General features: G+C 40.7%; 1 protein-coding gene across 5 annotated transcripts; it reads left to right on the forward strand.

Moving 5' to 3' along the window:
• The first annotated feature begins 2409 nt into the window (after positions 1 to 2409).
• On the forward strand, positions 2410 to 20701 carry LOC114462371 (zinc finger protein 227-like). Of its 5 annotated transcripts, none has more exons than XM_028445171.1 (6): positions 2410 to 2525; positions 14830 to 14895; positions 15003 to 15060; positions 15881 to 16061; positions 16972 to 17039; positions 17436 to 20701. In XM_028445171.1, exons 5-6 carry the CDS (start codon positions 16988 to 16990, stop codon positions 18545 to 18547), a joined length of 1164 nt encoding a protein of 387 aa, XP_028300972.1. In that variant the 5' UTR covers positions 2410 to 2525; positions 14830 to 14895; positions 15003 to 15060; positions 15881 to 16061; positions 16972 to 16987; the 3' UTR covers positions 18548 to 20701. The 5 variants fall into 5 exon arrangements, with proteins under 5 accessions (XP_028300972.1, XP_028300973.1, XP_028300971.1 ...); XM_028445172.1 differs by having other exon boundaries at positions 2411 to 2525; positions 15950 to 16061; XM_028445173.1 differs by having other exon boundaries at positions 2424 to 2525; positions 16972 to 17053.
• The last annotated feature ends 2019 nt before the right edge of the window (positions 20702 to 22720 follow it).

The raw sequence follows: 22720 nt of genomic DNA on the forward strand, positions 1-22720 counted from the left end.
TATTACTGGCTTTTCCCCAGGATTCCCAATCTCCTAGGCTTTCCCAGTAAAGACATTATATTTGGATTTCTCAGCAACAAAAACCTAACCAAATATATTTAATGATATCATTTTATAGAGCAATTTTTTTAACTTTATTTTTATGCAGATTTCTATAAACCAAACCACCATTCCTTACTTTTCATAAAGAATTGTCCTTTTGTCCTCTCATCAATAAGCTTCATGGCATCTAAACATGTAGTTAGGTGAATGGTGTTTGTGTGTTTTATTAATAGTAATAATATCTGTTCTTTCTCTTTTCAGTTTATGTACCTCTCTCTCTCTCTCTCTGTGTGTGTGTGTGTGTGTGTGTGTGTGTGTGTGTTGGACATTCCTGCACTAAAGTCTTTTGGGGCTTCATCAATCCTGAGACCGGACTAAGTACTGACCCAGGTCCGGTGTCCTCGTGCTGTCCTTCCTCTGCTAAAAGCGTCACATTCTCTTCTCCAAATGTTGTTCTTTAAATGTTTAGTGTGGAAGAGAAAGAAGACGCTGAACGTCCGCCATTTTACTGCTTAATAAATGTCCGATCCATTCAACGCATGCGCAAAAATGTCTCAATCCGGTTGGCCTATTTTACGGCAGGTATCTATATATTTAAATCTAAATGTAATATATCATATCTAAATGCTTAATCTTATATCTATATGTTAAATGTTAAATCTAAATGTTAAATCTAAATGTTAAATCTAAATCTCAATGTTTAAATCTAAATCTAAATGTTAAATCTAAATCTAAACGTTGAACCTAAATGTTTCGCACATATGCCAATTGACCCCACCCCTTGTAACCTCAACCAATACACAAGCAGACACAGACAGCCACTCCCACCCACCTCTTCACTGGGTGATATGTATGGCTGGTTCTCCCCCAGCGGCGGAGATCGAGCACGCGGTAAAATTTAGATTTAGATTTAACATTTAGATTTCAACATTTAGATTTAACATTTAGATATAAGATTAAGCATTTAGATAGGATATATAACATTTAGATTTAGATTTAAACATTTAGATTTAACATATAATTTTTACATTTAGATTTAAACATTTAGATTTAAACATTTAGATTTAAACATTTAGATTTAATATTTAGATTTAAATTTAACATTTAGATATAAGATTTAGCATTTAGATATGATATATAACATTTACATTTAGATTAAATATTTAGAATTAGATTTAACATATAGATATAACATATAACATTTCAATTTAGATTTAGATTAAATATTTAGATATAGATTTAACATTTAGATATAACATATACAATTTAGATATAGATTTAAATATTTAGATTTAATGCTTTTTTTACCTCTATATATGTGGTTAAATGTTGTGTTAAATGTAGGAAAATGTGCTAAATATGAGAAAAGTGAGATAAATAATGAAAATGTGGTAGCTACAACTTTCATACAAAATTTTTACACTTGGCACCCCATATGTAATGCACAGACATCATCGGTTCTCAGATGAAAATACAGTATATGCTGTTAGTTTAACTTTACAGTAACGCTATAACAATGATTTGGTCAACTGACATCAACTTGAGTCACTGCTCATCTACGTTTATGTCATGTGACTCTATAGAGGGGTTTCACCGAAGTCACGTTCTGAGCAGTAACCCAGATGCTCGGCCATGTTGGCGGCACTCGGAGGTTAACACTGCGATGGATAAACCACAGAAAAGCTCCTCAAAATGCATTATAGATACAAAGGCATACAGGGAAGCACTCGGTCCAGAGGAAAGGACACTATATTTGGAAAAGTGATGCTATATTGGTGGTGCAGCAACACATTAGTAATGATATGAGCACGTCTGTGGTGTGTGATGTTACTAATGTGTTTCAGAAAAAAGTGTTAAATGGACTTGATTTTATATAGCGCTTTATCACCACAGTGAAGCAGTTTCAAAGCGCTTTACATATCAGCTCATTCACCCAATCACTCTCACATTCACACACCAGTGGGACAGGACTGCCATGCAAGGCGCTAGTCGACTACTGGGAGCAACTTAGGGTTCAGTGTCTTGCCCAAGGACACTTCGACACATAGTCAGGTACTGGGATCGAACCCCCAACCTCTCGATCAGAAGACGACCCACTACCACCTGAACCACGGTCGCCCTACAACGACTTGAGGTTCATTAAAATGTTCAGAAACAGTGTTCAGGTGGGCGGAGCCAGGTAGAAACCCGGGGTTTCTTTGATAAAACCTGCCAGCGACCAGGTTTAGTTCACTGACAATGTTGCCATGGTAACATACTCAGAGAAGAACATACCTCGCGTTTAGGAATGGGATACTCAGAGTTTCCCTCATTTGAGCCTGAACATACTCAGAGTTTGAACATAACCCGCTTTATGGAATACCCCTCTGGACTGATACTGAGAATATAAGGACCTGGATAATGTGGGGGGTAAACACATCCAGAAGAGGGCGGTAGAGCAACAATAAGGATACAAGAAGAAGAAGAAGAAGAAGAAGAAGAAGGTGAGAAGCTGTTTTCTGTCTTTAAAGCTGATTATTGTCGGTCAAACCTCCTTTAGGAGAACATCTGCACCGTGTTTATCTTCCTAACACTGACTGTTCCACTCAGCCCAGCCTCAGGGTAACACGGTCACTAGTTGAACCGTAACACCAGCTCAGCACCACAGATGCATCTGTTCTCTGTATTCTGTGTAGCTGCTCACTGTACGAGGACTTCTATAGATCTACACTAGATATGTGCTACTGTTCATATAGTCGTTGTTCATCTTTGCTTGGTCAAATCAGCCGCTCGTTGTTTTCTAGTGCGCGAATCTGGAGCACTACAATGTTATTAACTAACTGCTCCAGTGATGTACTGAAATACAATGTAACTGCATTTGTAGGTTGACCCATTAAGCTGATCATTTAGTGTGTTTTTGTGAGTGGACAGCATGGGATGACATATTGTTACTCCTTATCACACCTTTATTATAGCCAATAATACTTTTAAAAACTCTAACTAATAATAAAACATTGTGTCGTTAAGCATATGTCTTCTGATAATGTCTCAGGAAAGTGTCATGGTAAGTACAATGAAACAATTTTAGTATTGCATTGTTAAATATAACTTGTGGGAAACAAAAAAGACAGTTATAACTGTATGTACAAGTAATTTATATATCTCATCTGACTTAACATATGGCCACTGAATGTTTATAAAGTCAGGGTAGAGTAAGATTTTTTTTTTAAATTTTTTTTATTGCTACTTTGTATGTAACGACAAGAGATTTGATATATCTTAAATTAAAGTAAATATATAAACGTATGTTTAAACCTTTTGAAAGGCTATTTCGATTTATGTCACTAGATGGCAGCACAAAGCTGGTTCACATGGCCTACATTTATTACCACAGAGGAGTCTATTATGTTATATATTATAACTGCAGTTAAATAATATATTTAATGGACGGATAATTTGGTAAACGTCTTGTAATTGGCTAATCAAGCAGAATATTTGGCAAAAGCTTTAGCCTACATTTTGTAGTGTTGAAGGTCTGTATCAATATCATGTATCAGTAGACTGCCAGTCTATGCATACGCAGCCAGTTTAGGTGACGTGATAGGTGCACCACGTGACTTAAAGTTCCGTCAGTTTTATTTTAGCTGTTTTTTTTTTGTTTTTTTTAGCTACCCCTTTTATTTTATCCCTAACCCAGGAAATACCCTAATTTTATTTATTTATTTATTTTTTGTATATGTATTTTTAAATGTGGAATTTGCCGTGTTAAAAATGTTAAAATGAAAAAAATATATTTGACAAAAGTGGAATTCGAATCCACGGTCGCGTAAGGAAGAATCCTTGAGTCAGGCGCCTTAGACCACTCGGCCATCCTGACACGGTGAAAACAGGCATATTCTGCTTATGTAGAAAAGGTACAGAAAACGTACCAATAGTCCTGGGGGCTATTGATATATATATCTAAAATTATTAATGGTATCAATTAGAAAAATAGACGGGATCGATGCCCAATTAAGTTAAATATTCTGTGTTTGAAAGGAGTGAATCTGTTAAAAAAAAATGTCGAAGGAGTTTAGGGTCATACTTTATCACCTGGAAGAATAATAATTAGAAAAAAATAAAGAATTTGGTCGTAGAACATGCCTCCTGCATTCACAACCACTAATACTCTGTTACAAGTAAATTTCTACATATTCTTCACAATTTGAGTGAAGTATAATTATTCTTGTCCTTTGTAATGGATTATCATTATTTTAATTTTTTTTTACAGAGACTTACTCAAAAAGTACACAGTAAAAGTACTCCGTATTATGTATGCAAGTAGTCTAGGAAGTACTAAGTTCAGCAGTATATGAATCATAGACTACTAATATGCTTTTTATTCCACATCAATGTTGGGTGAAATATTCCTATTTTTGTCCTCTGTAATTAATTTTGACTGAGGATTACTCGCAAAGTACACTGTAAAGTATGTCATATTGTACATGCAAGTAGCCTATGAAGTACTAAGTTCAGTATGAATCATGTACTACTTTTGGAAAATAAGCTTTTTATTCCACGTCAAGTTTGGGTTAAATTTTCCTAATCTTGTCCTCTGGTAAGGAATTGGACAGATTAATAATAATAATAATAATAATAATAATAATAATAATAATACATATGTTTTATATAGCGCTTTTCAAGGAACTCAAAGACACTTTACAAATTGAAACAGACAAACAAAAAAAGGGAGTGCTATTGTTGGTTGTAGGCGAGCTGAAACAGGTGAGTTTTGAGCAGTGTTTTGTAGGTGGTCAGTGAGTCTGAGTTTCTGATGTGGGTGAGGAGTGAGTTCCAGAGGGTCGGAGCAGCGGTGGCAAAAGCTCGGTCCCCCAGTGTTCGATGCTTTGATTTGGTGATGGGTTTGAGAAGGTTTAAGTCAGCAGAGCAGAGGTGACGGGAGGAGCGGTGGTGCTGTAGAAGGTCTGTGAGGTACGGAGGGGCCAGGTTATTGAGGGCTTTGTAGGTGATGAGCAGAACTTTGTAATAGATGCGCTGGTGTACGAGGAGCCAATGAAGCTGTTGGAGGACGAGGGTGATGTGGTCTCTGGAGCGGGTGTGGGTGAGGAGGCGGGCGGCGGAGTTTTGAACATATTTCAGTTTTTGTAAATCAGACGAAGGGAGACCATACAGGAGGCTATTGCAATAGTCAAGTCGTGATGTGATAAATGCATGGATCAGAGTTTCAGCAGCAGATGTCGAGAGTGTGGGGCAACGGTGAGCAATGTTACGGAGGTGGAAAAAGGCGATTTGGTGATTTGACGGATGTGGGGCTTAAATGTGTGTGGGGTCAAAAATGAAAACAAGATTTCGGATCTGGGGAGAGGTGGTAACTGTATGGCCATCGACAAAGAGGGTAAAATCCTGAGAGGAGGGGAGGAGGGCTTTGGGATGAATGACAATAATTTCCGATTTATTGCAGTTGAGTTTAAGGAAGTTTGCGTTCATCCAGGATTTTATTGCAGAGAGGCCGTTTGTGATGGTTGATACTGTGGCAGGAGTGATATATCTGGTGCTGAGGTAGAGTTGTGTGCCATCTGTGAAACTGTGGAATTGTAGTTTGTGATTATGAATGATAAGTCAAAGGGGAAGCATATACAGAAGAAACAGAAGGGGGCCAAGCACCGAGCCTTGAGGGACTCCATGGTTGACGGGTGTGGTGTGAGACTTGCAGTTGTTGATGGATATGAATTGGGATTTAATGGTGAGGTAGGAGGTGAACCAGGAGAGAACTGAGCCGGAGATGCCAAGATGTTGTAGGCGTTGGATAAAGATGGATTGGTCGATGGTATCAAAGGTGGCAGAGATGTCAAGTAGGAGGAGAATGAATTCTTGAGCCGATATTTGGAGCTGACACTACTTTTGCTCCCTCAATTTACATCATAAAATCTACACAACGATGATAACAAATGTTACAAGTCTCAATTAAAAAAAAAAAGGAACATTTATTGAGATTAACAAAGGTGAGGTAGAACGATATGAGTAAAAGATATTTAACAAATAATAAACGGGTGATGCATCAACATTAACAGGATTCAAACAAGTAGTAAACTGCTTCTCAAAGTTTTAAAAACTCTCCTTCTCAGCGCAGCACTTTCATATCGCTGTAATGTGTGTACCCCACTGAGTGAGAAGCAAAGAGGGAGGGAGAGAGAAGCACACACACGCCAAACCTCTAGCCAGCTGCTCATTAAATACAACTGCGACAACAACACGGAACCATGGAACAACGTCAGCTAAGTTAAACAGTTCAAAGATGCTTTGAAAGTTTAAAACTTGCCGTTGGGGTTGAAGAGCTTCTTTCACGCTCTGCTAGTGGGGGGAGGGGCTCTGCACTCTGCAGCCTCTGTCTCCAGCCACATGGAGCAGCCTGTGGCAGCCGCTCTTTATAAAATACGGATCGGCGAAAGCAGCAGCCCGCATCGGCTGATGCCGATACACGTAAAACACGCAAAAATTGGCCGGCCTAATGAATTGGTAGATCACTAGAGGGAACCAGAGTCGGAAATGAGCAGGAGGTTGTTTGTTACCTTGAGTAGTGCGGTTTCAGTAGAGTGATGAGTGCGGAATCCAGACTGAAAGGTTAATTGGAGAGGAGGTGATGTTTTAGTTGAAAGGTGACAGAGCGTTCCAAGATTTTAGACAGGAAAGGAAGATTGGAGATGGGGCTAAAGTTGTTGGGATTGTCAGGATCCAGGCCAGGTTTTTTGAGTATTGGTGTGATGGCGGCAACTCTGAAGGAGGAGGGAACTGTTCCAAAGGTGCGAGAGGAGTTAATGATGTCCATGAAGAGTAAGGCTCGGGTGAGCGTGGTTCAGGTTGTAGTGGGTCGTCTTCTGATCGAGAGGTTGGGGGTTCGATCCCAGTACCTGACTGTGTCGAAGTGTCCTTGGGCAAGACACTGAACCCTAAGTTGCTCCCTTTTCTAATCACAAAGGCTGCTATTTTTTAAAATTTTTTTTGGACTGACAAGCTACATCCTTATTGGCCCTGTTACCGGTATTTTTAAGGTAGCGTTAATCCTCAAGCCTCAGACAAGCATTGATACTGCTGTGCTGCCTGTCAGTCTATCCTTAAGAATCCGCATGCGGAGCTGAATGATGGGAGGGGCTACTGTTGATAGTGCTCGCCTGTTTGCCTTGTTTCACGAGTAAGCGTGTCTCTAGATGCTATCTATTATTGTTTTCAGCCAAAAAACTGCACACTACAGTAAAACACATGGCTATTTAAGCGGCTATTGTGATTTTGAGTTAGAAAAGTGTGTGCCGCCATAGAAACAGAGCAGCAGAAGCAGATGAGTTGTGTGTATGCGCGGTGCGGGGTTCTCCACGGCTTAGCCTTTAGCCTAGCCAATAGTGCTTCGTGGCAGCCACACTTCTGCTGTTTGTCACGTCGGCTCCGTCGGCTCCAGTGGTGCTCCAGAGTGCTGGCAGGCAAAGCTGCTGGGTCTTCTTGGCGTAGCAGTCCGATGCTGTGTAGGTTTCCCCGCACATCGGCCGCTACCGTGCTTCGGCTGCCGGTAACGTTTAGGTCGAGTAGTGACTTGCGATCATATATTATCTTACAGTTAAACTTTGCGAGTTAATATGGCAAAACGGGTAAATCAACATAATTAGCCTTGTTGTCACGAGCTGCTGCAGCCATCAGCCTCACTAATTCTCCTTTTGCACATTTTTTCATTAACTTGTTTGATATGCTTGATTTGGATATTTGTATTGTTTAGATAGTTGGTTTAGTGTTTTGTTAATATAAAAAAAGTTATTAATACGGTATTTTTTTACTGTTTTATTTATAAATTTATATACATCGATAAAGTACTGGATCGATAAGAGTAGTAGTATGGTAGTATACCCATCCCTAATGTTGAAGAGGTAAAGCCACAGATTTGTTGCTTTATTGTTGTAATCTGTACTTTAAAATTTACATTTCATATTTATTTAAAATTTAAAAAAATCTGAAATTTTTTATTGAGAGGAAAAAAATCGCAATTAGAACATTTTCCAAATTCGTCCAGCCCCAATGAAGAGTGGGCTGACGTAGCCCTCGAGACCCGTCAAAGCAGCATGGGCAAAAGGCACGCCCACGAAACGGCCTCTTGAATGCCTTCATCTCCGAGAGAGTGGGTGTGTATGTTCACCATAAAGGCACAGCATCGGCAGCAGGCACTTTCTGAAGGGGACGGTTCAGATTCTTGTGTGCGTCAGTGGCGGATGGACCGCTGGTTTTTCAGAAGAGGGCGGAGAAGCAGCTCAAAGAGAAGATTAGTGAGGATTGCTCAGAGATGCAGGAAGGTAGCTCAATACTATTTTGGGGGGTGCTTTCGATAAGGAATTAACATTGTAACAAGGTTAAAAGCTCCAAAAAGTTGATTTAGCATGATATAGGACCTTTAAAAAACTAATAAATTGGGTGAAAAAAAAGGAGAATGAATGAGCAGATGCAGAGAAGGACGAGGAGAAAGAAAAAGAGAGACAAATATTTTGTTTTGGCTTTTTGTGGTGCCAATTTGTTTTTAAATACAGTAGAGCTGAGTGCTTTTGCCTAAAAAAAAAATCTGATTTTTTTGAGGAAAAATTCGATTTTCGATTGTTTTTTTAATGCACTTAAAAATGACTTCAGACATCAGATATATGGTCAAAAGTGCAACTTTATTGCTGTGATTGTCCTCAAGAGTTAAAATGCATGCCCAAAATAAAAAGCAAGTGAGGCTCTGCATTTCAAACTTTAACCCAGGTTTAAGCAAAAGTGCAACAGCACACAGTAGCTTACATTTTCTGATTAAGAATTCAGATAACTACATATTCTATTACATATAACATTACAATTAAAAAAATAATAAACTCTTCCTTTAGTATCTCAGCATAGTGTGAATAAAAAGTTGAACATGCTTGTGGCGCACATATAGCCTACTCAAAGGGTAAACAAATGTAAACAAAGAGGGGGCTGGTTCACATGGGAACGCGAAAAAGTCCGAAAAAACTGTGGTGGGGAAAAAAGAAAAAATATTTAAAAAAAAAAAAAAAAAAAAAATCGTTTTTATCTACAAATTCGATTACTCGATTCAAAAAAAAAATCGATTTTTTTGCTCAGCCCTAAAACACAGACCATTTATGATATGAACCGTATTGACCAGAACCCGACAAAGCAAAAGTGAAACCTACAGGTCCGACACAGACATTAGGTATTTATATCAGTGTCCGACCTGAAACTGACAATTGAAACGTTAGTTACGTATGTAACTATGGTTCTATGATTCCCGAATGACCGCCAGAGGCGGTGCTTCAAGCAGTGAATGATCATTCTTGAGCATGCGCAGGTCGAGAAATTAATAACAACAAACTCACCTATGACCTCCGGTGACCCACGTGAGTCTATAAAGTCACGTCACACCGGAAACCCAGTCCCACAATCTTCTTGCTTAACGAGAGGATTTCTAGGCACTGAATGCTCTGGCGGTCATTTGGGATTCATAGAACCATAGTTACATACGTAACTTACGTTCTATTTCATCCCTTCTGATTGCCAGAGGCGATGCTTCAAGCACTGAATGACTAATATCAACAAGTTCACAAGGAATCCACCCACCCAAAGACACTCACCTCACTCAAGAGCGGTGTTGACGGAGGACACCCTCCAACGGATTGGGGAGTAGCCACGTTCACCCTGTAGAACCTGGCGGAGGTGTTTGAAGACGTCCATGAAGCCGCTGCACAAATAGGCCAGCCTTTGCAACCCAGGAAGTGGAGACGCTCATAGTGGAATGGCACCTCACACCTGTAGGCAGTCGCCGACCACACCTGGCATAAGCCTCAGCAATAACAAAGTGTGACAGACGCTGCTTAGACAGTGGACGGCCCACATGGGATCCCGCAAAGCACACAAACAGTTGATCAGACTTACGTACCGCCGCAGTCGCTTACAGGTAAGCAGTCAGCGAGCGGACAGGGCAGAGATGCTCGGAGCCAGAGTCGGAGTCAAACCAAGCGAGTTGTAAGGGCCCGACAGGAGTCGTAGAGGGCACCTTGGGGATAAAAGATGGATTAGGCCAGAGAATAACCCCCGAACCGTCCGGGTTCCACCGGCAGCAGGATTCATTGACAGAGAAGGCCTGCAACTCCCCCATGCGCTTGGCTGAGACCATCGCCAAGACGAATGCAGTCTTCATGGATAACCACTTAAGGCTCACCTCTGTCAATGGCTCAAAAGGCGGAGACCATAAAGCCTCAAGCACCACAGCCAAATCCCATGAAGGCAGTGCGTGGCGTCTGCGGGGATGCAGTCGCCGGGCGCCTTTCAGAAACAAGGAGACAATTTTATTGCCACCGATAGTCGCACCATCCACTCCACTGTGTCAACATGATATAGCCGCCCTATATGCCCTCAGAGTAGAAGGAGACCGGCCCTTGTCGAGCAGGTCTTGCAGGAATTGGAGGATGGATCACGACACCACTTGTCACACAGTTTCCACATATTAGCATACGACCTGCATGTGGAAGGCGCCCGTGCATTGCACCGTCAAATCTGGAAAAGTCTATGCCGGACCTTGCAGTGGCCAGACCCAGAGCTGGAGGCGAGTGGGATCGGGGTGTAACACCCGGCCCCTCATTTGAAACAATAGGTCCATCCTCCCCGGGAGACGCATTGGAGAGCTGCAACAGAGCCTGTGCAGCAGCGGAATCCAAGTCCTCCCCGGCTAGAATGGAGCCACCAGGAGGAGCCAGTGTTTGTCCTGAATGACACAGAGAAGCGTCGTGAAAACGAGCGGCAACGGTGGACATGCGGCCAGTCGTTCGCCAGCGCATCCTGGGTCATCGGGCTGGTGTTGTCTCCCAGAGAGAACCAGAGAGGGGAATGAGCTCTGTCTCTTGAAGCAAAGAGATTCACCTCTGCCTCCAAATCTGGTTCACCACCTCCGAATGAAGCCTCCACTCTCCGGGCGGCAGCGTATGACGGGACAAGAAATCGGCCATCTGATTTTGCGGTCCCGGTATTTGTGTTGCACGCAATCCGGCCAACCAAGGCCACACCCACATGAGTAGCCGACCCGTCACCTCCGTCAACCTGACCGATCTGATTCCCCCCATGTGGTTGATGTGGTAGACCACAGAGGTGTTGTCCTATCATATTAAAACATGTTGACCCCTCACATACGGCAGGAATCGACGAAGCGTTAAATGCACCGCTAGCAGCTCCAGAACATTTATGTGTTCCTGCATTGATTGAGGGGACCATGCGCCCTGTGTTACTCGGCCTTGCCATGTTGCACCCCAGCCTGTGTACGATGCATCCGTACACACAACTTGTCACTGAGCCGGACAAACCCCCAGTCGGACGCCATGCATTGGCCAAAATCTGTCCATCCATGGAGTCAGAGTCGCAACACGCTGACGCGACACTCACAACAACACACGTTGGTGTGCAAGCCGTGACGGATCTAGGTGCCGGTTGTTCAGCCTGATTTGCTGGGGGTGCAGGTGAAGCAGTCACAAAGGAACTATGCTGGAAACCGACACTAGCTTGCCAAGGAGCCGAAAGTATTTGGCCAAAGGCAACCTCCTGTCCTCTTGAAACGCAAAGAGGGTCTCTTTGAATCTCCCCAAGAGCCAACTTGCTCTTGGGGAGATTCACCCTGAGCCCCATCTGTCGTACGTGCTCGAGAACAGTCTCCGTGTCCCGAATAGCCTGTGTGCGTGACGGTGCACAAATTAGCCTATCGTCCAGGTAGGGTAGTATCTTCAAACCTGTGCCTGTAATGGTGTCAACGGTGCCACAACCCGTGTGAACACACGGGGGGACAGCGAGAGACTGAAAGGGAGAACCCTCCAATGAGGAGGGGCGATCGGGACGTGAAAGTACGCATCCTGCAGATCAATACTGGTGAACCACTCGCCCCTTGATACAGTGCGAAGCACCGCCGTGGTGCGTAACATGCGGAACGATAACACTTTTAAAAACACGTTGAGACCTCTCAGGTCCAGCACGGGATGCAGGTCCCCGGTCGTTTTCGGGATCAGAAAGTATCTTGAATAAAAAACCCCTGGATCCTCCACACAAATCAGAATCAGCATCAAGGGGCCAGAACTGATGGACTATGATGCCAGGCCAGATGTTCAGCTGTGGTTCTCCAATCTGCGGCTCTGGAGCTTAATGTGGCTCTTTGACTCTTATGGCTCCCTATAGCTTTAAAAACATATTGAAAGAAAAAGTTATTTTTTACAGTGGCTGTTAATGATTAATGACAAATAAAATCAAGATATAACAATTTGTTAACCTAAAAATAAATCACGTTGTGCACCTTCCTACTTCGGCTCCTGCAACATCTACAGACCATCAACTTTCCTGCACCTGTGGCTAACCTTAAGTTTTAAATCCCTGGTAAGATAACTAAACCAACAAAAACACTAATCTGATAGAAAATAGAGATTTTAATTGTGTGGGAACAGATTCATTTAACCACCAATGTGCAGGTTAAATATACATGTTTTATGTGTGGCAAGAAATTAGCAATTAGCATGAGTTGACTGATATGGTCATGTGTTATCAAATTGAAGTTACTAGCCTTTCAAAAACATTAACTATAAAAAATCTTCTTTATATAACATTGTGTTCATGTAAACTGAGATGCGTACGAATTTGAGGATGCAAGATACTGTTTTATTTCTTGATGTCAATTTATTTTTATTTTATTTTAAACTGTTTAAGTTTCCATTTACATGATCAATACAAATCAAGTCAAATTAAATCAAACATTGTTCTATATAATTTTAACAGTATATAATTTAATACACTGTATTGTCTTCATTGAGAAGGTATTTTTTTTGGCTCCGGGAGGACTTTAATCCAGGTGGGAAGAGGGTTAGGAGACCCTCTTTTGAATTGAATTCCATGGGGTCAAGCAATGCAGATGCTAAGTTGGTTATGCTACTGTTAATTCAAGTACAGCATTTTTACAATAAAAAAAAAAACAGAATACATGTAACCTGTTATTATGCTTTGCTGTTATTTAAAACATTGTATTATGTGTTATTTTAAAATTATATGAAAGAAATTACCTATTATTTCAGCCACTGCTTGTTGCAGCAAAACTTAATATTGACAGTAAAACATTAAAACATTTTGCAAATATCTCGTCACTTGTTTTGTTTTTGTTGTATACTGAAGACATTTGGAATTCAGATCAAAACATGAATATGAGACAAAAGATTAGAATTCCAGCTTTTAGTTTATGGTATTTACATCTAGATGTGTTAAACAACTCAGGACAGAGCACCTTTTGTTTGAACCCACCCACTTTTCAAGTGAGCAAAAGTAGTGGAACATGTGACTGTTGGGTGTTTCTAGTTGCTCAGGTGTTGCCTTTTAGATCGATTGCTCAAACATTGAATAGTTCTTGTTTTTGGCTTTGCGTTTCACCTGTGAAAACTGCATTTGCTGTTAAGCAAACATGAAGACCAGAGAGCTGTCTATGGGAGTAAAAGAAAACCATTTTGAAGCTGAGAGAAGAGGGAAAATCAATCAGAGCTATTGCACAAACATTGTAAGAGCTGTGAAGAAACACCCCAAGACAACCGTCAGTGACATCACTGCCAACCTCCACAGAGCAGGGGTGAAGGTATCACAATCCACTGTTTGAAGAAGACTTTGAGATAAGAAATATAGAGGCCATACCACAAGATGCAAACCACTCATCAGCAAAAAGAATTGAAAGGCCAGTTTAGATTTTGCAAAGAAGTACAAAGATGAGCCACAAAAGTTTTGGAACAGTTTTATGGACTGATGAGACCAAGATGAACCTCTACCAAAGTGATGGAAAGGCCAAAGTATGGAGAAAGAAAGGATCTGCTTATGATCCAAAACACACAAGCTCATTTGTGAAGCATGGTGGAGGTAATGTCATGGCTTGGGCATACATGGCGGCTTCTGGAACGGGCTTACTAGTCTTTATTGAAAATGTAAGTCATGATGGTAGCAGCAGAATAAATTCTGAATTCTATAAAACTATTTTGTCTGGCAATTTACAGAAAAATCCATCCAAACTAATTGAGAGAAGCTTCATCATGCAACAAGACAATGACTCTGCTAACACAACAAAGGACTTGATCAAGGGGAAAAAGTGGAAGGTCTTAGACTGGACAAGTCAATCAATGGACCTTAACCCAATAAAGCATTTTCCCTCCGGAAGAGGAGACTGAAGGGAGAAACCCCCAGAAACAAACAAGAAATGAAAGAGGCTGCAGTAAAGGGTTGGAAAAGCATTTCAGTTGAAGAATGCAGGCTTGATGCAGTTATTGCAAGTAAGGGTTTTGCCACCAAATATTAAATGTTATTCACTTTAAGTTAATTTGGTTCCAATTCTTTTGCTCAGTTGAAAAGTGGGTGGGTTCAAATGAAATGTGCTCTGCCCTGAGTTGTTTAACACATCTAGATGTAAATACCATGGAATAAAAGCTTAAATTCTGAACTTTTGTCTCATATTCATGTTTTGATCTGAAACCCAAATGTCTTCAGTATACAACAAAAACAAATGAATTGCCTTTCCAATACTTTTGGAGGGGACTGTAGATTATTTTTCATATAGATCTATGCTATTTACGTTCCTGTTCATATAGGTCTATGCTCCATGCATTCCTGTTCATAAAGATCTATGCTAGATTACATGTGTTGGTAATTATAGTTGCTTGTCCCTGATCTATCCTGACATGTCTACAGTGAGCTTTTGATTCCATGTTGACCTTTTGTTTAAATCTTCTTCTCTGTGAATAATTGCAGCTGATAAAGGAGATCATGACTGAGCAAAGCCAGGAGGCAAAGCAGACTGACAGAGAACCTGAGGAGGTAACATCACAGATCTATCACCATGTTTACTGCAGACTTCTCTAACCTACATATTTCTACAGCTGCTCACGCTCATTATCTGATTAAATATATTTACTGTTTCCCAGAAACTGGAAATAAAAGCTTTGTTCCAGAACAAGAGGATTCCAGCCAACATCTTGTGTGGTAATCAAGTTTACTTTTATTTTGAAATTCATCTGAAATGACTTGAATCTTTGCTCTTCACCTGTTCATATTGTGCTGTGGGCCAACAGTGATAAACACATGAGAACTTCCACAGCTTCACAACTGAATATCTACATTTTAATAAGTCTCTACAGACGTGTAAACATGTTCTGATTTTCAGTAACATTTACTGTTGTACCACAGTAACATGTTATTATAAATGACTCTGGTGTTTCTTTTACTACATGAAGTCACCTCCTCACTGCCTCCCGTCTACATATCAATTCATTTACAGCTGAGCAGGATTACTATTGCAACAACACATCGTCAGTAGGGTAAAACTAACCTGTTGATTATTGCTTTTTACTGGAACCAGACTGATACACCGCTTGTCCGGGCTGGTGTGCTGGCCCCCAGACCAAGACCACTCCTCCCCTCTTACACCCGGCCCACAATGTCCCTGTATCTCAGTGCTGCCTTTGCCTGCTCAGTTGCAGCCAGTTGAGTCCACTCCCTCCCGGTGGCCAGGATGGGGACAACTTGGATCACTGAAATCCTCTTGACCAAGTGGTACCCCAGCCTGCACTAGGCATCCTCCTCTCAGCGTCAGTTCCTTTGAACAATAGTGTGTAAACAGACATTTCCCACTATAAAAAGCAACAACTACCAAAACAAACAAAATGACTCCAAATACACGCAAAACTACAAAAATAAGCAAAAGGTACTAGGGCTGAAATGTTCCTCGAATAATTAGATTACAAAAAAGCTTTGAGGCAAATTCTTTTCCTCGTTTAATTTGTGTTACCAATGTCCGTTTCAGGGCCGCTTTGTACGCGTCATGTTTCACCCGGATTGAATTAATTGACACGCATCATCTGCTCTGCGGTAGACGGGGTCACCGGTGGAGTGCAAAAAAGACAGAAATTGTCTAAAGTGTGGGACCATTTTACGCTTCGCAAGGCAACTTCTGCAGGTGTACTCGGAGTCTGAGCCTCCACAAGGTAATGCATTTTAGCCTGTATTATGAGTTAATAGTGATGAGGCATAAGTAACAAGAGGGCAAATGCGCTAAAATCTCACTCATAACTTTCTTCTTCACCTTCACACACACACACACACACACCCCTACCTCAAAACACGTCCTCACCGCACATAAGGTATTTAGAATAAAATTATACTAAATGAGTAAAATTAAGCAAAAAACTAAACAATAGTTATACAAAAAGTACACAAAACGACCACAGAAATTGACAAAAATATACAAAATGACTCCAGAAACACAAAATGACAACAAAAACCAACAAAATGACTGTAAATATACACAAAAAGACTCCAAAAACACACAAAATGACTCCAAAAAACATACATTACAGAAAAATACTCAATGACAACAAAAATATGAAAATAAGTTAAAAAAAAAAACTAAATATTTATACAAAAAATACACAAAACGACCACAGAAATGGACAAAAATATACAAAAAGACTCCAAAAACACACAAAATGACAATAAAAACCAACAAAATGACTGTAAATATACACAAAAAGACTCCAAAAACACACAAAATGACTCCAAAAAACATACATTACAGAAAAATACACAATGACAACAAAAATATGAAAATGAGCAAAAAAAAAAAACTAAATATTTATACAAAAAATACACAAATCGACAACAGAAATGCACAAAACTACACCAAAAAAGATACAAAAATACACATGACTTCAAAAAACATACATTACAGAAAAATACACCAAACGACAAAACAACAACAAACTAAACAATATTTATTAAAAAATGCACAATAAATACTAAATATGGACAAAGCTGCATTCATTACCATATAGATTTACTTATGAGTGAGTTTATTGAATTTGTTGTACAAATCAATGTTTTTTTTGTCCCCCACAGTACATCACAGTGGCGCATGAAAAGCTTTGTCCAGACAGGTCCCTCATGCACTGTGGAGGAAGCTGCAGGTCTTACAAGATGGGTTAGAGCAGTGACACCCGTTTTACTTTTTTCATTATGATAAACCTAAGGAAATAGGTTGTATACTTATTTTAATTTTTTTGCCCTGGCTTTTGTTTACTGTTAAGTTGTAATGTTAAGTTTTGAAAAATAATTTTGAATACAATTTTGAGGAATAACTGAGGATTGCTTGCTCATTTTAAGAGGTCTTTCATCTTTCATAACACACTATTGACATAGTTGTTTACAAACACTAAAGTAATTATCTGATTACGTGATTAAGTGATGAAAAAATTGACACAATACTCGACTACAAATATATTAGATAGCTGCAGCACTATAATGGACACAATGACAACAAAATCAAACACACCGTTTTTTTGTTTGTTTTGTTTCCTGTAAAGGAGAATCCACTGATGGACTGCAGCTCCAGGATCATCTCCACATAACGAAGGAAGAGGACGAACTGTGGGAAAGTCTGGAGATAAAGCAGGAGATGGATATTACAGCTGTTACTGTGAAGAGTGAAGATGAAGAGGAGGAAGCTCAGTGTTCTCTGCTTCTCTGGAGACAAAGTGAGGAGAACATCAAAGGAGAACCTGCAACCTGCAGCTCAGCTAAACTCATTAAAGTAGAACCAAATGTAGACATCAGTGAAGGTCCAGATGCAGCAAACACTTGTACACAACCAGACACTGATGGAGAGGAAACAGACTGCTCTGACACTGAAGACAGTGAGGATTGGAGGGAACCTTTGTCCCAGTCTGAAGCTCAGAGTGAACACATGGACATGAGCTGTGAGAGCTTTCAGACATCTGAGGTTAAGACTGAGAAGAACACCAAAGAAAAATCACAGAACACAGAGAAACGCTTTGGTTGTGATGTGTGTGGGAAACGATTTGGCACCAGAACACATCTGAAGGTCCACCTGAGAATTCACACAGGAGAGAAACCCTTTGGTTGTGACGTGTGTGGGAAACCATTTAGTACAAGATCTAGTCTGAAGAACCACATGATAATTCACACAGGAGAGAAACCCTTTGGTTGTAATGTTTGTGGTAAACGATGGAGGCTAAAGACTCAGCTGAATCTTCACATGTTTATCCACTCAGGAGAGAAACCCTATGAATGTGATGTTTGTCAGAAAAGATTTATTACCAAGCGTGAAGTGAATGATCACATGAGAATCCACACAGGAGAGAAACCCTTTGGTTGTGGTGTTTGTGGTCAAAGTTTTACTTTTAAGAGAAGTCTTTCCATACACATGAGTGGCCACACAGGAGTGAAAGCTTTTAAATGTGATGTTTGTGTGAAAGGATATATTAGCAAGTTTGAACTGGAGCAACACATGAGAACCCACACTGGAGAGAAACCTTATGTTTGCGATGTTTGTCAGAAAAGATTTATTCAAAAGAATAACCTGAATCGACACATTAGAATACACACTAGAACAGGCTTCACCAAACGGCAGACCCTGGTCCAGGCCCGGACCCACAGGGGGTGCCATGCAGAGTGAAACTTAATGTAGCGCTTCTATGTTTAGCCTGTGTAAGGAAACTCTCAAGCCATTCACATGTGAGTTCTCTATCCCACTTGACATGACTAAACCAATCAGGATTTTGTATTATCATTGGTAAATATTATGACTCAGAGCAGAGACGGACAGGAGGGTTTCACATGAGAAAATGGAAAAAGAAAAAAAAGATTGCATTACTGAGAAAGAGTAAAAGAAACAGATGACGGAGCTGATGGAAAGGAGAGACTCAAACAATGGCATCCTGAATACCCCTGCACTAGAGAGAAACCCTTTAGATGTAGTGTTTGTAGTTAAATTTGTAGTTTTAAGAAACTTTTAGGGCCTACTACGAAGCTAGATAATTATATCCTGGATTTATCTCCGTTAGTGGGCTTCACCTAACCAAACATTCTCCGTCAGACAGAAGCTGTCCTACAAAGCTAGATTACAACTTGCTAAATTAAGTGAGTTGATTTCAACCTACCTATGTGGGTGCTCTTGTGACAGAGCTGGAGATAACAGTGTCAGACCAGTCACAATCACAGAGGAACTGAAGAGTAATTTACATCACAATTGAGCATCCATCCATCCATTTTCAGATCTGCTTGTTCCTGTTATTTAGGGTCGCAGGGGTCTGCTCACACTAGGCGCTGGCAGGGGTATCGCATGGCAATACAGACACAAACAACCACTCCTACGGGCAATTTGTTTGTTTTTTGGATTGTGGGAGGAAGCTGGAGTATCCGGAGAAAACCCACGCAGCACGGCGGGTGTGCTAACCACTAAGCCAACGTGCGCCCCACAATTAAGCAATAATTCTTTAAAAATAAGAAAACTTAAAATCCATAATTCAGACCAAACACAACATTGTTGCTGCAGTAAAAGCATCAAGAAATTGATGAGTGTTGACGCTTAAATTACTGAGATTATAAACAAACACTGATCAGTTTCATTTTCACTTTTAGCTTGTCCGTGGCTCTGATGCTGCGTCATCAGAACTGGACAATATTTGTATTTTATATTATCTTACAGGACTGAGGCTCTCTGCAACACCACACAATACATTAATTAATTAATTATATCATTAATTTATCAGTTTGAAAGTGCTCGATGCACTTTATCAGCTGACTTATTTAGGTCAGTCCATCAGATGTAAATCTATTTGTGTCCTGTCAGATGTCATTGGGTAAATGAAAAGATAAGTATTCTCTCTCTGTCTTTTTTTCCCTTTTTTGTCAGCGTCAGATCAGATCTACACAGCAACATGTTCACAATGATCCTCCTTTTATTGGGCAGGTCGTTTTTAAGATAACTGATTGGTCAGGAGGCGGGTCTTTCGTACTCGCTCAGATCCAAGCCAGAACAAATCCTGGTCTCGACCAGGTTAGTCGTTCAGCCAAAGTTACCATGGTGATTTAGCTCTGTAAGACGTGAGCCAGCTTCGTAGGACAGCACACACTGATTAAATCCAGGAAGTTAGCGCGATAAAAGGCTCACAACCACACACAGAGCAAATGTGAGGTTTGTGGCCAAAACTTTGTATTAAATTTGACTCTAAAAAAAGGGAATATACACACTGAAGTGTAACCTTTACAATGTGATGTTTGATGTGTGTTAAAGTGTAGAAATGTTACAAAATGTGGAACTTATTTTATTAAATACACGCTAAAGGATAAAACATAAACACAAATTTAAAAACCTTTGTTTCAGAAACATGAATCTCCTGAGTCGATTATACATTTATGAAGCTAAATTAGCTTCATTCTTTTAACTCCACTCTTTTAAATTTAGATATTTAGAATTCTGAATCATTTTTTTTTTTTTTTAATGATTTGTTTGAATCATTAAAATAAACAAAAACAAATGTTAGTATGTATAAAACAAAATGTGATGAACTGGGTTGTTTTGGTCTTAAATGACTTTAAATGGTTTCAGTGTTGGGGATGGACACACTAAGCTGTGATATGGATTATTATGTAAATCACAGACTGTGCTGCAGTGTATCTTTGCTTGTCGGGGTGTGGATGTGGCTGAAATGCACACATTTGTATCTGTTATCAACTATTTGTTGCAGCATTTCAAAGCTTGTTTAACATATATTGTTGATTATATTAATGTTTCTCCATTTTTATTAAACCTGCCTTTTTTGTTGGACCAACAATGTGTGTGAATGTTAATGGAGTGTGTGTGTGTATTGATGGTTCCTGTAAACCCAGTTTGAATCAGTCAGTAAAAAAAAAGTTTCTTTAAATAGGTGGAGGTTTTGAAATAGACCGTGGCTATTGATACGAAAACGTATCAATAGACTGCATGTCTATTGATATGCAGCGCTCCTCATTGGCCAGTTTAGGTGACGTCATAGGTGCACCACGTGACTTAAAGTTCCGTCAGTTTTATTTTAGCTCATTTATTTTTAGCTACCCCTTTTATTTTAGCCCTAACCCAGGAAATACCCTAAAATGTTCCTTTTTTGTATATGTATTTTTAGAAGTGGAATTTGCCATGTTAGATATGTTAAAATGAAAAAAAAAAAAAATGACGAGCACGGGATTCGAACCAATGGAAGCGGAAAGTAGAATTCTTGAATCTCGTGCCTTAGATCACTTCCTTTGAAATAAGCCCCTGTGGGTTTTCTGCCTCTTCCTGCACATATTGAATATATTCTTTATTCTTTTAATTTTTGAACGTTTGTTTTCTTTAAATAAAAACCTGCATTACAGAGGATATAAGAACCTGAATAATGTAGCAGGTAAACAGATCCAGAAGAGGGCGGTAGAGCAACAATAAGGATGTAAGCAGCAGATAAACTCCAAAGTGGCAGAAGGAGTGCTGGTCTGCGTGAGCAAATTGTGTATTTTATGGTCAAATTCTACAATAATAGCCGAGAAAACTCAGTAGAAGTACAAAGCAAAGATCTGTCGACACTGGCTGGTGTCACGATTCAGGATTCGGCTCAATCGCTAAATGGGAAGCTGGACTCTCAATCACCACAAACACCGATTTCTGGACAGAAATTTGTTGCAATACCTTTAAGATGACTAAAAACACAAACCTTCAGCTAATTCAATACAAGGTCCTCCACAGATCCCACATTACCCAACAGAAAATGTATAAAATGGGCTTCTCCTCAACAGACATCTGCTCTCAGTGCACCCAGGGAACAGCTGATTCATATTTACATGCCGTATGGCTTTGCTCGCCAGTTCAACAGTTTTGGTTTCTAATTACTGAAAAACTGTCCTCCATTTTGGACTGCAGGATTCCTCTATCTCCAAATCTATGTCTGTTAGGAGACCTGACTATGCTTAATATTTCAGCAAACCAATCACAATCCATCCTTACGGCACTCGCCATAGCAAAAAAAAAAAACAATATTAGTGAATTGGAAAGATAAAAAAATCCTTAAACATAAACCAATGGCGAAATCTCCTCATAGAATTTATTTCCATGGAAAAGATGTCTGCTCTCAGAAAAAATAAAATAACCTGCTTTGAGGAGCGTTGGACTCCTTTTCCATTTGCATTGAATCTTGATTTTTCATTTTTAGCCTGATGATCTAGCCTGCAAGCAACTGCCAGCACCACTCTTTACTAACACACTGATCTAACTGTAGTCCTGGACATCCATGGGCTTGTGGGGTGGCCTTGACCTGGGTGGCTCGAGTGGGTTGCTGGGGTGTTTTGGGTGCCTCTGTGGGGGCGTGCGTCCCTTTCGGGTGCTCTCGTGGTCCCTGGGCTGTTTGGTGTTGCTCTCCTGCCCCCTTCGTGCACGTCTGGGTGGCCCTTGGTGCCAGGGGCCTGCGTGTCTCTCTGCCACTCTTTCCTCTTGCTCTCTGTCCCCCTGTCTCGTCCCCCCCCTTCTCCGCCTTCGCTCGGCGCCTGCTCTCCCATTGGGTTTGGCGTGGGGGGCTCCTGTCCTGGGACGGGCTGCGGTTCGGCGAGGTGCCGCGCCGCCTTGGGCGGGGTGGGGCTGGTGGCTGGGGCCCGCTGTCCTCCGGGCTGTGCTGGCGTCGGGGGTGTCTCATGTCGGCGCGGGGGTGATTGGGGGTGGTCTCCGTGGGTGGGGGGGCTCTGCTGGCGACATTGATGTGGGGTTGCGGTGCCTGGCTGGGGGAGCATTGGTTCGCCTACCTATTAGTCCGTGGCTGGCGGGGTGGCCCTGCTTGGGTGGTTG

Source organism: Gouania willdenowi, chromosome 4, assembly GCF_900634775.1.
Source record: "Gouania willdenowi chromosome 4, fGouWil2.1, whole genome shotgun sequence".
NCBI classification, from domain to species: domain Eukaryota; kingdom Metazoa; phylum Chordata; class Actinopteri; order Blenniiformes; family Gobiesocidae; genus Gouania; species Gouania willdenowi.